Below are 18,135 nucleotides of genomic sequence, written 5' to 3' on the forward strand. Positions count from 1 at the left end.
AAAAGGCCTTGACTGTCTGCACCACAGCAAATTGGGTCTTCTCCTTAAAAACTACGATGACCAGGGGCAATAGTGAGAAAGCTATACAGGGCAATTGAATGGTTCAAAGTTGGGAAAGGAATGTGCCAAAATTTTATACCAACACTTTAACTTAAATGCAGAATATATCACAAGAAATGTTGGGCTAGAAGAAGTAGAAATTCAAATTAAAACTGCTGTTACAACTATGAAGGCTGCAAGTGAGAAAAACAGGGTTTTGTTGAAGGTGAAAGAAGAGAGTGCAAAATCCAGTCTGCTGCTCAACATTAAAAAAAATTAAAATTCAAAAGATTATGTTAACAGGAAATGCCAACCCAATGCAAATAGGCAGAGAAGAAGTTGAATAGTAAAAGGCTTTATCCTCCTAGGATAAAGTTTGCACAGGGATAGCAGCTATAGCCATGAAACAAAGAGACATCTGCTACCTGGAAGAAAGGCAATGAGAAATCTAGACAAAATGTTAAAGTGCTGAGATATTACATGGACAACAAAGGTGTCAAGGCCACGGTGTCAAGGCCACAGCGTCAAGGCCACAGCCTTCTGAGTTGCAACGTATGGCTGCGAAAGCCGGGCCATTGGAAAGGCTAAAACAAAACCAGAGATCGCTGCCTTTGAATTTTGGTGCTGGGGAAGACTGCTGACAGAACCTTGGGCAGCCAGAAGAACCAATCATTCAGCACTAGACGAAGTCACACTGGGCTGCCCACTGGAAGCACTGAAGGATGAAGCTAAAGCTGAGCTATTTGGGGTACGTACTGCAAAGGTGAGAGTCCTTAGAACAGGCCCTGATGCCTGGAGGAATTGAAGGCAATGATCTTTGGCTGACAGAAGGCCATGTGGCCAGCTACCATCACTGCTAACACAAGCAGAGCCTTCCAAGAACTCAACTCCTGGTGAAAGGATGCTTGGAAGAGTTGAAAGCAGCTGAACAACAACAAAACAATAATAGTCAGAGAGAAAAATAGGGGAGACACTGTAGCTTTGCATTATGTGCATTTTAGAGACAGCATGTAAGAAAGTTGTGACAGTCCATTTTGCAAATAGAAATAACTACGAAGATGTATCTGCACCTTTTTAATTAAAGCAAGTACAGTATTTACATCCTCACAATGGAAATGGTCAGATATTATGTTATTCACTGTATTCCCACCAGCTGAAGACAAATTTATGAGGTGTTCCAAAATGCCACAAACTGATGCATACTTAAAACAGAACATTTCAGTGTTGGGAATTAATTGTATATTTGTTTTCAATTAATTCAATTTTATATGCGTAAATAACTATCTAATAGGAAAGTTGCATTTGCAAGGGATCTAAGCGAGAATCTGGTGTTCCAGGTGCTTCTGTTCTGAAGATGGACAGACACAGCTCTTTAAAATATGGAATACATGAGGGAGGTAGTTATGATCTTTTTAAGGGTGAAGGGTACTTGAAAGACAAAAATGCAAACAGTTAATTATCAAGTGACTGACTTTAGAGACTTGGAATCCAACTTTTCTCATGATGTCCGTGATTTGGGGGTAAATATTCAAGAACTGGCATCCCAGAAATGTCCCCCCCCCCGAGGGAATCCATTCCAAATATTTCACAACATGTGAGATGACTCTCTGAAATGCTCTGCTTGAGGACTGTATTGCCCACAAGCCATGGCTCATTGCTGCCTGTGCAAGTAAGACCAAGCCTATCTCTCCTTCTCTTCTTTGGTACTGCATATTTTGGCTTGAGGACCAAACTCTTTTGTGGCTTTGCTGTTACTCAGGTCTTCAGTAAAACTGAAAAACTCTTGTGAAGTTCTGAAAACAGACGAGAGTGTGCACATACAGGCTACCCATGCAACTGGGTGGATTAAAATTACTTGGAATTAATCAGTTACAATCATCAGCTCCAGGCAAACCCAAATGAGAGAATTTACCATTCCCTGACACCCCACAGGCAGTTGTCCACAGGGATGTTTGCAGCCTTGAGGCAAGCCATGGTCCTGCCTGGTAGCCACATTGAGTAAATAGTAAGTCAGTCAGATTTCTTGTGGCCCTTCCAGCATTAGTTGATACGTAACTTGAATGTGGAATCTCCCTCTTGAATGAATTAGTGAATGTGTTCTCAACCAGGAAGATAGGTTGCCCTTGTTTCTTTGTCTGGAGACAGAGGACTGAGATGTTGAAAAAAGGACCCTCTGAGTTAACATAACACCAGTCTTCAGAAATAACATTGACAAGCCAGAGTTAACATTGTCTTTATGTGAAGCTCTAGCAAGGCTTCTGGACCTCAGTCATCCATTAAAATGAAAGGGTATGTGTGCTGACACTATTTAACCATGTATTTGTGTGGACTGTGAGCACACACAGTTTGTGGCTGCTGTTGTACTCCAGCAATGCTGCTCCTTAAAGATGCAAAGCTCTACTACAGTTCATCCAGAGCTCTGAAGGGCCGTGGCTCCCAAGAATGGTCTTGCCAGATCCTCTTGCCCAGGATTCATTTTCCAAAGCAACCAGATGCTGGTCTCTGGAATCTCTTTAACAAGGCATAAAATAGCTAACTTCCCCCGTTCTTCTCTGAAAAATGGGATCCAGCACTGAACCATTTCTGAACATGGAAGTTCCTGCTGAGAACTTGGATGCAGGGTCTTTTCTATTTCTAATTTTGTTGCCTTGATCAGCCTGAATGGAACTGTCAGGAATAGGGGGTAAGGCTGTTTACCGAAGAATGAAAATGAACCTCAGTGACTAAAGAATATCTGGTGATTAGGGTTTCCTTGCTGTGTCAGGATGTGTGATTGACCAGAGCTACAGGGCAAGGAAGACCGAGAGAGAGAGCGCGGTTCGGACAGAGGGAAAGGGGCGGGGCTGCAGGGGTGTAACACAACATCAGGAGGTTCTCTGTCTGCTGCAGAGTCTGTTTCCATGAGACTCTCATCTGCGCATATAATATGCACTTCAATAAAAGCAGATATAAGCTCCTTAACATAACATATTTATTATGTTCTTACGACATCAGCTCTTATAGAGAACAGTTCCTTTCATCAGATATATAGAATATTATCCTGAAGTAGGGCAAGGAGGGAGAAAAGGCAGTAAACAGAGAGGTTAGGGGGGAATGAAATATAGAAGGTACATATGATAATTACCTTCTTGCTATATCATTTCACAAAACAGGTGTGACACAGAGAGTCTTACGTTGGTGAGCTTGCCAAATGTAATGCTTCCTATTGATTTCAGAGTAGCTATGACTGCTAAAACCACATCGAATTTGGATTTTTAAAAAGGGCTCCATTAAATATTTCCACACCTCAGAAAGCAGCATTAGCAGAGATGAGAATGGCATCCATTCTGCTAAAATGTGCATTTATGGGGTGGGGGAAGAGGAATTCAGTTCTAATCTGAAAAACAGAGTGATCACAATCAAGCAGGATGTTTTTGCCTTGATCTTCAAAACTACCAATGAGTTATTACAAGCTTTCCTGGCATTTTAGTTCTCCAGGCTGGAAAAAATATTCTGGCACAGCTTTCGTAGGCCTTCTTCAAAGCTCTTCCCCACGATGCTGCTGCACCACACCCGCTGGTTGCGCACCGAGATTTCTACCCTTTTGAGAGTCTTCCTTGGGAAACATAAAGTTTCCAGCAGTCGAGCCATTCCAAGAAGGTTCTCCCTGTACCCTCTTCCGGGGGCTGGTTGTGGGGATACATGAGTGAAGGAGAGACAAACCTGCCTGCTCAGATGCTCTCCTTTGGTGGACCAGCCCAGGAGCACAGCAGAAGAAGTCAGTGAAGTCCAGCCTAGCCAGGCCAGGAGACCAGGCCAGCTGAAGTCGAGAAGAGATGTTCCCGGATCCCGTCATTTTTCACTGGGATCTGATGCTGGGCAGCACCCCCAGTTCCATCCCTTGAGGAGACACTCCCTGCATGCATGGGGGGGGGGGTGAAAACAGAGCTGCTTCACCCACAGAAAGAATGGGGAGCCCCGCTTTCCTGAAGCCTGTGCCAGGCTCTGGGAAGAAACCCTTGACTGTTCATAGCTGCTGTGGTCCCCTCTTTCCAAAGAGCCCCTGCCCCAGAGGCAGGAGGAGCCACCCATCTCCCCACAACCATTTGGGTTGGTGTGCAAGGCCTTCATGGGGCTCCTGCAACCACCCTCTGGAAGCACATACCCTTCTCCCTCTCATCCTCCTTCAACTGCCGGTGCCATCACAGTTCAGTGGGCCCGGAAGGCCAGCGGCAAGCCCAGGGGGCTTGTCTCAGCCTAGTTCTGGACAAATGCCCCACGTGCGTTTTCAGTGGGCCTTCGTCTCCATCAGACTGCAGATCTGTCTCTGCGTGCACGGTGTGAAGCACAGACAAGCATGGATTGTATGTCTGCACATGCTCAGATCTCTGGGTAAGGTTTTCACTGCCTGAGAGGCAAAGCAATGAACGTGCAGCTATGCGCCTGGGTTTAAGGTTGGAGGGGAAGAATGAGCATCTGTGCACACAACCGCTCTGTGGCACTTAGGAGGAGGGTCACTGATTGAACCAGGGTGTGTCTGCGGGACGGAAGAGCTACAGAGGCTCTCCCGGCTTCAGAGCAAGGCTAGGAAGAAACATTGTGGGTGAATATTCAGTTTGCCCACGTAGAAGGCAGTACCATCAATGCTCAAATATTTCAGGTTACTGCTGAATAAAGAAGCATTTTGATTTAATCTCCAGCCAGAAAGAGGTAGTGATTACGTCTAATGAGAAGAAAACAAAGATAAGTTTGTCTGAAATTATAACATTACCAAGTAACATTTATTCTGCTTCTGATCCTTGCTTTTTGCGAAGAAAGCATCTTATCTGTATGCAGAGCAGGAATGCACCATTTGTCCTATACAGTACTAATTAATTGTTCCATTCATCTCCTTTTTAAATTAAAATTACAGCATACACACACATACCCCAACTTGGCAAGTTTTGATATTGATTTCCTTTGGTTCTGTTCTGATCATCGTCAGCAGCATCGTGTTAACCCTACAGAATCTTTGCTGCTCAAAGGATCTGGCCCCGCTGCATTCTGCAAAACAGAACTGAATTCACCCATCATTTTTCAAGTTGCTTCTCTGCCATTTTCCACCCTCCTTCTTTTGTTATGCATGACTCATATCAAGCTTTTTTCCCCCTCCTGTCGCATTTTAAAATAGTTTGGACTGTATAAAATAATGAAGACACGTTCAGTTACTTGGCCACGTCTTCCATCTGTTTCTCTATTAATCCTATTTCCTGCACAAAGATCGTACACATAAAGGTCATAGCTGGCAACTTAACATGTTATCAGATGTTTGTTTTCTTTTATTTAGCCAACTCAAGGACACAGTTCAGATATTAGAGAGTGTTCAGGTTTAATTATCATTTGATCTATATATTTTACTGACCCAGATGAGTGAAAATAAACAGCTTGTAATGTATAGTGTTACACGGATTATATTTCTATATGGATTTACTGGAGAATGTGATGGATTGAGGGTTTGCAGTTGGCTCCTTGTCACTAACTCAATGAAACAGTTTGTGCTGAGTTTGAGATTCAGATTCGTAATTTACCAAGGGATTTCTCTGAATGCATTTTAATGGTTAATTCTCTCAGTGACTGAAATTCTTTTTTCAAGAAATTACATGCAGAAAATTGCTTATTAACAAAACAGAAATAAAAGGCAATTCCAGAAAACAGTAGATGTAGGTGAAATAAATGTGCAGAATGTTGTATGCTGTAGGGATCCATGTTCAGCCTGTTCTGCACTGGCTTTACGGCTTGTGCTTGATGCTGTTCTAAATGTCTTGCATATGCATTTGTTGCTGTGAACTCAAAATGCTGCACACATGCACGCACGCACACGCACACACAGAATCTGTGAAGATGCAAGATTAAATTTTCCATCGTCACTTTTGCAGATAACAGCCCGTCGACAGTGGAAACATATTTATGACGAATTAGGTGGAAACCCTGGGAGCACCAGTGCAGCCACATGTACACGCAGGCACTATGAGAGGTAAGATAGCAGTTGTGAAGTGCTTGGAGAACAATTAAATTGGGGAGCCTTCAAAGCCTTTTGTAAAGGGTTGGGCAGGGGGCCCCGGGGGGGGTGTCTTTATAAAGTCCCTGTAAACCCTTTGCCCCTTTAACCCCGTAACAGGCTTCAATTTTGACCCGTGTCTGTTCCTCCAGTCAGAAGGCAAACTGCCAGGTGCTGATTCCCCTCAGCTTTAGACCTTCTTCTCTCCAAAGCTCTTCTGAGCCTGAAGCTCTCACAAATAAGCAAGATGTTCAGCAGGTGCCCACGGAAGAAATGTTAAGGGTCCGATTGGCTCCGTGTTGTCTTTTAACAATAATTATGCAAGTATATGTAAAGGAAGCAACAATTAGCTTGTTCTGTATGATAGATAGATGAGAGAGAGAGAGAGAGAGAGAGAGAGATGGTAGGTAGGTAGGTAGATAGATTGATTGATTTTCGGATTGATGGGGCAGTTCATATTCCTTCAATGTTCGCTTTCTTCCCTCTGCGGCTAACAATTTATCTTTCTGAAATGCAAAAGACTTGCAGTTTTATAAGCATTGATTTTATACCCTGAGTGAATAATACTTTCCAAAGCTTGGGTATCCAGCATATATCAGATAACATGATACGGTTGTGCTGCTTCTTAAAAGAATGTTGAGAAGATCTGGCCATTAATAAAACATGGGCACTTTCGAGCTCTGAAAAGAACAATGTGATCTCATGCTCCAGATCACGAACTGGTCGTTGGGTGGGGGGGCAGTGGCTTTGGCCTTTGGCTGGACCGGAGAGCCTTTTCCCAAGTTTCAGTCTGTGGGCCCAGCAGGCACAAGAGGGGTGTCTGGGACAGTGGTCAGATTCTGGCCTTGGCTGCCCCCATCCCCCCCCCAGTCCTCTGAGTTGGCCCTGTTGGGGGCCACGTCCTGGGGGTCGGCGATGGGCAAGAGGCCCCGCTGATTGCTTCCACCTACGGGAACAAGCACAGCTCTGGCCTTGGGAAAGAGGAGAGCAGCCGGGGACGGCCGTGGAAGGTGGAAAACCAACTCAGTCCTGGGAAGTGGGAAGCATGAGAAAGGATCTCAAGATGCCCGGCCTTAACCTTGTTTGGCGCAAGAGGGGCAGCGAGAGCCCCAGGCAGGCTTTCAGGAGTCTGTCGTTCTGCCTGCAATGATGAGGAACATTCCCAAAATCCTTGCGCCGTCTGATGGTTCACCCAGTCCAACGTGAAGGGCTGGCAGCTGATCCCCAGGACCAAAATCCCTCCCATCGGGCCATCCTCAAGCAGAGGTAATGCAGGTTGTCCTTCATTCTGCATCTAGAACTGGGCGAGGCCCTGGATGGTGGGGTGCTGATTGGGCCTCCATCCCACCAAAACAGATGTAATAATTGGGGCGCTGGCACAATTCCCCAGATCTCCCGTGGGTGCTGCTGGGTCTGCACGTGGCTAAGGCAGGATGGCCGTGGGTGCGTTGAGCCATACAGCCAGCTCCCTGAGTTTTAGAGCTGCTTTTCAAAATACGAGGAATTTCAAGAAGCAAAAAGTATGTATTTATGTTGCTAGTTTTAAATCCTGCTGCATGTGCAGGAAGAAAGGCACCGTGCATGGAAATCTCCCTTCAACAACATGCGTGAGAGCTGGGCTGATGGAGAGGGAGCTACTGGCCCCAAGCCCCTGGGGGCTCCCGTCGCTGAGGGTGGGCTGAACTCTGGCCCTCTGGCCCGCCCCACGCTGGGCTCCAAGGCAATCGCGAAACAGTTTTAGTGATGAGGCATATAATGTTATGAGCATCTGAATTATTTCTTAGTAATTTTGGGGGGACCCTGCACTGATCCCCCACAGCAGGCAGGGTTGGCCCTGGTGAGCAGTTGGATGGGAGACCGCACCGGGTGCTAGCCTGGGGATGCATCAGAAAAGCACCTGGGGGAGGCAGCGGAGAGCGACTTATGTCTGGCTGCAAAGAAACCCAACAAAGAGACCGCCATGTCTTTGCCAGAAGCCAGGCTTAGCTCAGCTTCTTCTTAATTATCTGAATTGGAAGGGAGCAGCCCCCCGAGTTGCAGGTGGGTTCAGCCCCGAGGCTGGAGGACGTCGGCTTCCCATCCGAAATTATAAGAATCGTGGCAAGCGCGGGGCTCCACCCTGTCCCCGTCCTCTCCAAGCCAGCCCCCTCCTGCTTCCCCCCTTCAACCTTTAACCCTCAGATTATGTGCACTCACACACACACACACACACTCTGCTTCTGTTGTGGAGGCAACCTGTGCTCCACCCCCCAGAAAGGCAGAACGCTTTATTGGCATATTTTGCCCATTTTAATTGTGGGTGGCTGAGTGCCCATAAACATTTTCATTTTTAAAACCAGGCAGTGCGGCCACAAATTTCCTAAGTATTGTTCTGGATGTGCCTCAGAGGCTTTCTCGAACCTTCTTAATGAGCATAGGAATGCAAGCGCGGGCCTCTTGGAGGCGACTCGGATGTTTTGTGGAATCCTCTGCCGTTCGCGGATGCACAATCAGAGCCGCACCTCTGATTGGCTCCCCTCAGTGCCAACATTTCACCCGAAGGCCTTTGTCAGCCCAGTTTGGCTCCCACCCTGCCCGCCTCTGCCAGGCCTTAACACTTGCACCGGCCCTCACCCAGAGTCCGTCACCACTGGACTTAATTGCTCCAGTTACAGATGGTTGCCCGTATAAAAAGTGTCCAGCTGTTGCCATGGTCTTGATTCCACACACACAAAGCACACAAGGTGCTGTTTTGATTGTACAGCATGAATTCTCCACCAGGTTCTTGTAACATAAAGCAAGCGTGTGCCTGCTTTGTGGGGATGAAGCCTTCTGGGGAGGTTCCTTCCTTCCCTGGCACATGCTCGTCGCGTGCTATTTTGCCCTCCTGAATAGGTCGCTGCCTACCTTGCTTCATCGGTGGTCTAGAACAGAGCAGCAGCCTCGTGGCCCTTTGGGGCTAGCAATGCCCTGTTATTCTTTGCAATGTGTTCTCTGAACAATGATATTAAATCAGACGTGGATTCTTCCAGAGCCTTTTCTTTAACCTCCCCGTGTGCAAAATACACGATGGCTGACTTTCATTTCTCTGAATAAGCAGTGATTTTTTTTCCCAGAGAGTTCAAGAAAAAATAGCCACCAGGTTATAAAGAAAACATTGTGATCTATCTGGGAGCTCAACATTTCTTAACAAACTGTAATTAAGAAGAAGAAAAGCTGTATTTTAAAGCTTGTACAAATTAACTATCTTGGGAGATTTTTTCCCCTTTAATTGACTGGGAAGTAGATGGTCAAAATGTATGGATAGGGATGAAAACACAGGTTTGGAGCGTGTTGGCTCAAACAGATACACCCAGCAGATCTCCAAGGTGGCTTTCTTCCTTTTCCCAGTCCTGGGATAATATTTTTGTTTCCCTCCTGCCGCGGGTGAAGGCGAGACCTGCCATAACCAGACAGACTTGGGGGGGGGGCATGAAGACCCTCAGGCCCCAGTCTCAGGCAGATGAGGTGCTGTGGCTGAAGGGGACACCTGGGGCAGCAAGCTGGGGCAGCAGCCCTCGGATGCACCCCGTCCTTCAGTAGGCGGGTTCACCCTGCACGCATGGGAGTACTTATGCGTCCGTGCGCCATTCATCAACCAGTTTAGTCTTGTGTATGTAACATTACAGGAGCAAGACAAGCTCAACCTTTTTTTCTCTGAACTTCAACCAAGTCAAGATCCAGTGAGAAGAAGAGTGTTTGATGAGAATTTTCGTGGCAGGCAGACAAGAAAGCCACACACGATGGAGGGTCGGCCCCATCCAACTGCCACAGAAGATGATGCTTTTACCCAAAGCCTAAACCCTGGGATTCATCTGAATACGACGGTGGAACTGACTTTGGACGGAAGGGACTATGGCACAGCCACCCCACGAAACTAAATTCTACAGCCAAGACTGTACCATGTGCCTTTCTCTAAGAGCATGGCAGAATTTCCTCTGCCAAAGAAAAGGGTTTAACCGTTTCAGGCAAGGGTTCTGGAGCTTTACCTGGACTTTCAACGTTGCTTGAACAGCGTAATCCTGCTAAAAGAAGGAAACCACGAGCCTGCGTCGACTCATGATATTACAGACCTGAGGATTAATTCCTATGGAGAAAAACAGCCATAGAAATGCATGGTGCAAATCCATATAATGCAGCTCTAATTTTGTTTGCCCTTGCCTGTGAGGAGGGGTGTGTGTGTGTGTGTGTACATATGCAGTTGAACGCCAAAAGATTTACTTTTGAGTAGATGCGCATCTTAGCCCTGGAGGGAGCCTGGCATGACTGGATGTGATAGGACACCCATCCATCCATCCTTCCTTTTCTCCACCCTCTAGGATGGAAGATAGAAAGGGCACCTGGAGGTTGTAAAAGAAAGAAACAAGTGGAGCTGAACCTTTTAGATATTTGACATGGCTCGTTCTGCCTTTCACATTTGGTTCAAGGGCCTGAGACTTATTGGCATCTCATCTTATCACTTGGCAGAGTTCATAAATGAAATCAATAATAATATTAATATTAATAATAGCAGCAGCAGATGCTAAATGCTGTCACATGCCAACTCTCAAATCCTGTCAAACAGCAGTTCATAACAGTGAAACAAAAATATTAAATACTATTGCATGCCAGTTATCAATCTTGTCAAATCCTAAATACCACTGCATGCCAACTTATGAAAACTGTCAAATGCCATCTGTAATACTGAAATTTAATCTGATGTTTAAAATCAAGTGATGTTGAATGCAGACATCAATTGCTTGAAGCCTATTGGAATATCAAGAGAAATTTCAGGTCACATTCACACTGTAACTTTGAAGCCCAAGAGAAGAGAGCCTCTGTTTCCCTTCTACAACATGCCCCGGTCAGCTGGCATCAACGCAGCCCACAAGGGTTTGGTTGTGTTGGCCGTGCCAAGCTGATTCCACACAGGCTGCCTTTCAGCCTTCATGTTCCTGGAAGGACCTAAGGGTTTTTGTGTGGATTTCTCCAAGTTGTGGTTTTAAACTTGGTCTGTGCATGAAACTCTGCATGGAGGGGTATACCCCTCATGCTAAGCCACAATCTCATCAACCATGCTTTGTTGAATAAGCCATATTGGGCTGGGTTCAACAGAACACACTGAAGAAAAATAACCCAATCATATTATGGCTTAGGACTGCAGGGTGCAAGTTGAACTTCGGTTTGTTGGCATATATTTTAGTGGCTTGTAAATTCCTTCTTTTATCTGAATGTGTCTTTCGTTAACTAGACAAGGCTCTTCTTTGCATTACAGTGGATTTTTTTCAGGCCCTGTCCTGTCCTCCTACTGCACTATGTTGCCACACCACACCGCAGCTCCTCTCTTCTGGCGCTCCATGGATCAGGGCCACCTGGAAACGTTACTCACTCTGGGAAGATTATTTTCTTTGCCCGCTTGCTGGAATAAGCACATAAGTGCTGGCAAACAGTGAGGATATTTAAAACATCTTAAACCCTTGGACCAGGGTCTGCAGACAGGAGTGAGAATTTGAAGCTCCCTGCACCCGAGCAGCTGGTCCCTTCTTATGGCTTGCGCTGATTTTGTGTCTGAAGAGCTTCGTTCTGGCAAGAGGCTGGCAGCCCTTCAGAACATAATGGGGGGCTTAGGGCCCAGGTTGGGGGGGGCTATCCCCGTTGTCCCAGGCCCAGCATCCTCAGCGGCTCCAGATGCGAAGGTTTTGGGCCCCAAGTGGACACCTGGAAACCCCCCCCCCAGGTGCCACTAAGAATCTGCCACAGGTGAAACAGGAGCTCCGTCCTGCCCTGTGGAAAAACACAACTTGCTTAGGCTGAAAGGGAAACAGTCCTGTCACAACTACAAAGACCTACTATTATATTGTGAAGTAACTGAATATGCCAGAGAGGCCAATGTCCTGACTGAAAAGTTGATTTGTTTGAAGTTTTAGAGATGACTTTGGACTGGGAAGTTGAGAAACATCCTGGCAGTGGCAGCCCCCTTCCCTCTTCTTGCCGAGAAAAAGACATGGATGAATCCTAAAGCCACTAGGAGTCCAGCTTGGCTCAAGGGACCGTGTCCATTTGTAAAAGGAGCGGCCTGTTGCTCTAAGTAAATCACCCAGATTTGATAGGGCTTCCTCCTGAGGAATTTACAGTAGCTTTTGAATGCAGCCTACACTTACTTTCCTTGCCAGTCCCCAGACATAAAATGCTTTATATTGTTTGGCAATCTCGTATAAAATTGGGAATGGAAAAGGGAATAATATAGATGCTAGGGGAGCCAGTCCTTTGAGGATGGAGCCTCTTCTCTTTTTCCTGTCCATTGAGGATGCACATACCTGCCAGCCCCACTCAGCTCACCATCCTGCTGGTCTGCCCATTCTCTCAACAGAAACGTTGGCCTTTTTAATTTGTCAAATGCAGATGCGTATTTATTTGATCGTGCGTGTGTTCAGGCCGGCAGGTCTCCTTTTGTAAAGAAGAGAAACGTTTTAAGAACAGGGGAAGTGGAAAGCGGTTTTCTGACGTCGCAGCCCCAAGCATGGGCAGAATTCAAATGCTGTCATGCTGTGGGACTATCATCGCACCTTTCAACGAAAAAGACCTGTCATGTTAAGCTGAGTGAAGGTGCTTCCAGGCCTCTAGCGGTGGTGCATTTAGGTAACTGAAAGCAGACTAATGAAAGCAAGCTAACTAAAAGCACAGGTGTCGATCAGCCCAAGCCTCCGATCCGACAGGGTTGGGCTTTGGCACTGCCAGGGGAAGGACCCCCCTCCGGGAACACCAGGCGGTTCCTGGGCTGGGCTGAAGTTCCCTGGCAAGTGAGCACCGGGGGATCAATTATTTGCCTTGGTGTTTTGTCCCACTTTGACAAATCGCAAGAGGCTTTCTACTTACATTTCTGTCCTCAGGGCTTTATCATTAAGATTAAATAACTGTATTCTCAAGCATGCCACTGAACAAACATCTTTTCAATTATGTGAGGAATGGGTGCTTTAAAAAAAGGACTATTGAGCAGTCTGCTAGTATGTTTCTCTCCTCCCCTCACCTCTAAGTACCAAAAAAAAATTAAAATTAAAGTATCTAGTGACAGAAGAATGCAATTGTTTACCCTTTAAAGCAGACTCTTAAATCTGTATTCCAAGAATCTTCCAATCTGTTTAAATCAATATCCATTTGGATGGAGATGTGAAGTCCTTGATCGGGGAGGGTGTCACCCACGTTGGCTAATCCAGGAAGGTAAAAAAAATCAGCTTAGGAAAAGTCATGATAGGATTGTAGCCGCAGGAGAACCAGGGGGCCCCAGCATTTCCACAGAAGTTCTCCTGCCCTGAAAGAGAAAGCAGGAAGCACTTGGCCAATGTTGGTTGAGCATCTTCAGTTACCACGAAGTGGAACTGGGCCCAGGAAGAGGCCACCCTCTTAGACAGAGGTCTGGAAACCAAATGATTTGGCAGCAGATTTTTGTCCAGTGTGCAACCTGCTTTACAGACCATTGCTGTGGATGCCTATCCATAAACAAGGCCCCTACATAAATCTCCGCGATGCTTGTTCCAAGTTCAGAGTCTGCCAGTTTGCAGCCATATGGATCCTCCTGAAGTTTTTAATCCAACTTCATTTTAAGATCAACTAGCTATTCTAGATTCAGCTGACTGCATCCAGCAACTACCTTCTACATACAGGTGTTCCTGCTTTAGACAGCTCTTCTCCCCCAAGAGCAATAGTAAAATGGCTCCCAAGAAGAACGAGAAGAGTTTTCTGCTAGGAATAAAAGGGAACCCTGCCTGCCTTTCCAGAAATGAACATGCTCAATTTGAACCATTTTGCTTTGTGAATAAGAGGCTCATTGAAACTTGCCCATATTAACTAAATATTTAAATCAATCAAAGATGCTCTGCTTTTTGTTGGCATGTAAACAAAGTTGACCCTCTTCTGAGGACTTTGCTGCCAAGCCCTTCCTCTACCTGGAGGTGGAGGCGGGCAGATCCCTCTCTTTTCTGACAGGTGTGATAGCCCCACGTGTGTTTCCTTTGCTTCCCTACAGCCCAGCACTCGCAAGTCCAGAGGTCTGTGACCTTCAGATCCACACTGACAAAAGCTATGAGCATGATAAGCTGAAAGTACCTTGAGGAAGTTCTACCCAGATGTTTACACCCATGTACTGTATGTGGCTGCGTCAGAGCAGAGTATCTCTACTCAGCCTCATGGCACAAAGATGTGGGATGGAGGAACTGAAGAATAAAATGAAAGATCCACTGATGTCAGTGGGAAAGTTAGCACGTCGTGATAGTCTGATAAAATCCACGGGGCTTAACAATTAGTGGATATGGCAGTGTTTTCTCCACCGCCCCTCAAAAAAAAGGGCCTGGAGAAAACAGTAGTGTAATCCATTTATTGGATGTAAGTCCCAGTTAGAATTGCACATGACAGAGTAGCTTTTACACACCAAGGCAACCTTCTCCAACATGGCACCCTTGAGACATATTGGGCTTCAGTTTGATTAAAGACACAAAAGGGGGTTCTTTATTTATCATTTATTGAATGGCTGGATGGATACTGGATTAGCCATAGGCCAACTATAAGAATGAAATGCATGTTTTCAATGTGTTATAAACCTTAAACATAAAACAGACATTTCAAAATAAAGTTAATAAAGCTATTTTAGTTCAGTCTACTGTGAACACACTGCAGTAGTAATCATGCAAAATGCAGTGATTTTCTTAAAAACAGCAGTGCTGATCCGACTGAAAAGAAGAAAAATGCTTCATGTTCACCCAGCCTGCCCATCGTTTTAGTGAAAATGAGTGTGAGCTCCATGGAAGGGAAAGTGTTCCTCCCTCTCACTCCAAGCAAAGGAAATTAGGACAGCTTCTGTCCCACAAAGCTGAAGTTGGAACCATCAAATCTGGCAACGTAGAACTTCTTCTTTTGTTCACAGCTATTCTTCATCAAGATACTGGATGGGAACTCCTTCCGAATCCTGTTTCCTAAAGTAAACAGCCATCACACTCACCACCTAATTGTTGTTTAAGGGCCAATTTAATGTATTTTATGCATGTATGCATGTATTCATTTATGAATTCAGTGTATACCCAGCAGTACAAAAAAAATCCATTTAAACCAAGAAATCACTGTAGATCTGTGTGATTTTAATTTTTCCATTTAAAGATTCCTCCAAGCAGATTGAAAAATATCTAGTAAGATGAGAAATGCTAGAAAAAAACTCAGGAAAACAGTATCACCTTAAGCCATCAATTATCGCATGTCTTTGCCTGGATTCTATTTACTGAGTTCCTGTCCCAGCATTTCTCTAGACTCATAACTCTCCTGGGAACACCTGATTTTATCTCCCCAGGAAGAACGTGACGAGGTCAGTCAGGCTGAGAAAGAGGGACCAGTCCCTTGTCATTCAGTGAGCCTTTGAGTGACATCGCCACCCTGATCCAGGTCCCAGCTCTGTCATAGTTAGCCCCCCTCCTAGTTGCTCCCCAGCATCAGTAAGATGAGGCCTCCTGGGAACTGAACGTGATTTCTGGGGTCTTCACGGACCCATCCATGTAATCTAGTGATTTGCCACTGCCTTCTTCGGAGGGTGCATGTGTGTTTTACTTCCTCACTAGCCTATAGCTCTGGGAAGCAGTGATGGACTCCCATCCAGGCACTGATCCGCCCCTGAACCTGCTTAGCTTCCAACTAAGACAAGGTCAACCAGTTGGTACCACCTGCTGAAATCAATACCTCTAAGAGCACTAGATTAGGGAAGATGTACAGCCGACTGAAAATGATCAAACACCGGTATCTTCCAATTGATTCTGTTTTATAAGATCAAAACAAGTTTCGTTCTGAGGGAGCAATCTGTTGCTGTTGCTTGTCTGCAAGAAGTGCCCTTTCGGAGGGCTTCAGAGGAAGCAGATGGCTAGTAAAACGTTTCTTTGTTTTTTAATCCTGTTTCTAAGGGTTTGGATCATTACCATGGGGAGAACTAATTAGTTATTATTTATGTCCATACGGCTACCTCTATATCTTAGAAATAATTACTTTTATAGGCAGTTGAAATTCTGCTTTATCATGCTTCCATTTGTTATATTGAATTCTAGGATTTAATTTATTTATTTTTCCTCAAAGCAAGAGGAAAAATAAATAAATTAAATCCTGGAGTTCAACGTAACAAATGGAAGCATGATAAAGCCTCAATCCAAGAGGCCCACAGAGACAGGTTATCACGGCATGAGTCTCCACAGGCGGCTGGGGTCTCCATTTCAGATGTTGGTCCACTGAGTGGCTACTGCTGGCACCCCAAAGGTAGAGCAGACTCTTCCTGATCTGGCGTTGACAGAGCGCCTGCCCTGATTTGTGACACAAAAGCAAATCTGGCACTCTCAAGTCCTGCTAGGCCAGAGAGGGCCGAAGCCCATAGGAGTATTCACCTTTCGCCACCCTTGGAGGCCAGGATGAGTCTGCAGTTTGACCGCTGTCCCAAAGGCCTTTGTTGGGTCATGCTGTTCATTCTGCCACTGAAATGTCTTTGGTGTGAGCTGGGTAGTGCAGGATCCTGCTCTCCCTGCATGGTTTCTACGTTTGTGCATCACCAGAAAGGCTGAGCTGGGGCAGTGAGGAAGCAGACCCTTTTCGTAGGTGTCAGTCAGGAGAGAAGAGTCCAAAATGGAGCCTGGCTGGCTCGCTACCTTTGGAGCTGCTGTTGTGGTTGTTTAGACTGGTGTGCCGCCCAACTCCCAAGGACTCGGGGCGGCTAATGCTGGTGGTGGCAATGATGATGATGATGATGAAGAGGAAGATGATGATGGTTTCTATACATAACTGCATGCTATGATTTCCTGAGAAACAGTCTCACTTCAGAGCAGTTGTGTGGCACAAGCATTAACTGGGATAGCATCACGTTTATCACTTCAAAGCCTCAGTTCCCTTTTCCCATGGGTTAGAGAAAGACTCTTGGCCAGTGAAGGACATGAGCGTCTCGGTGTGTTTTTATCTGCGCAGGGTTTGTGAAATCCCAGTGATGAAGACACATTTGATGGGCTGTGAAATCCATGTTTTTAACAGGAAGTTTCTGCCTTGGGTAGAGGCAAGGCAAAGCCCCGGAGGATCTTAGCGTTTGTAACTAAAGGATCTGCTCGGTGGAGCCAAGATGGCGAAGAGGCCATAAAGGGCTCCTGCAATTTCTCTGGTTTCCTCTGTTGGTCTGTCTTACCTAACCCACTGCAGGAGATAAGGCTGATCTGCTCTCTCCTCCCTTTCCTTCTAAAAGCCTGGCAAAAGCCAGGTGACTTACATTACTGTAATAGATTTGATGACCTCTGACTCCAGAGGAGTACACTGAATTTTTCATTACATCAGAGGATACCGAAAGCTAAAAACTCAGAGGGGAGGCAGCATTATTTAAACCAACATTCAGTTACACAGAGGTTTTTTCTTTTCTTTTTCCTTAAAGGAAGGGGGGAGGAATAGTTGCAATTAAATGTCATATATCGCTGCATTAAGTGAGGATTAATGCAGTTCCAGTTTGTTCAGTCAGCTTGTATGGATTTTTTGAAGTTGACTTGATTATTTTATTTTATTTTTTGCAAAGGATAATCTTGCTTTTCATAGTCATTGAATTTAATCAGGAACTCAGCTGATAGCAAAGGCTTCCCTACTGTTTCTGCTCTGGACTGGAAAATGTTATTCTTGTATTATTGCAGGCAAAAAAATGCTCAGTGCTGTTCCAAAATCTACTACCTATAGAAAAATTGTTTTTTTATGTGTGACTGTTTACACATTCTAGTTATGGCAATTATCCCTTAAATAATACATTTTATTAACTTAAACATAGGAACTGTGCTTTATAATGTTGGCAAAAGCGCACACCCCGACGGAACCTGGGAGTAAATATTTGGGTCTTTCCAACCATTCCCAGTGCTGATGAATCTATGCTGGGGCTCAGATACAACAGAAGGGACCTCTTTCGTGCAGCCAGGAAACCACCAAATTTTAGTGCCAAATGGCTGAACCATGGAAATTCAGTTTCCCACCCAGTTTAAGGCAGGAAACCAAAGAATAAGCTTGTCAGTTAAAAGGTACCCCAAATATTACCCCACCCCCCACAA

General features: G+C 45.4%; 1 protein-coding gene across 1 annotated transcript in view; it reads left to right on the forward strand.

The window, feature by feature from the left end:
• ARID5B (AT-rich interaction domain 5B) overlaps window positions 1-18,135 on the forward strand; it is a 165,203-nt gene that overhangs the window by 138,894 nt on the left and 8,174 nt on the right. Inside the window, exon 8 of the mRNA XM_063307758.1 lies at window positions 5,934-6,031. Coding sequence (XP_063163828.1) covers window positions 5,934-6,031 — 98 coding nt within the window. The remainder of the gene's footprint in view (window positions 1-5,933; window positions 6,032-18,135) is intronic.

This window comes from Candoia aspera, chromosome 6, assembly GCF_035149785.1.
Source record: "Candoia aspera isolate rCanAsp1 chromosome 6, rCanAsp1.hap2, whole genome shotgun sequence".
Lineage (NCBI taxonomy): Eukaryota > Metazoa > Chordata > Lepidosauria > Squamata > Boidae > Candoia > Candoia aspera.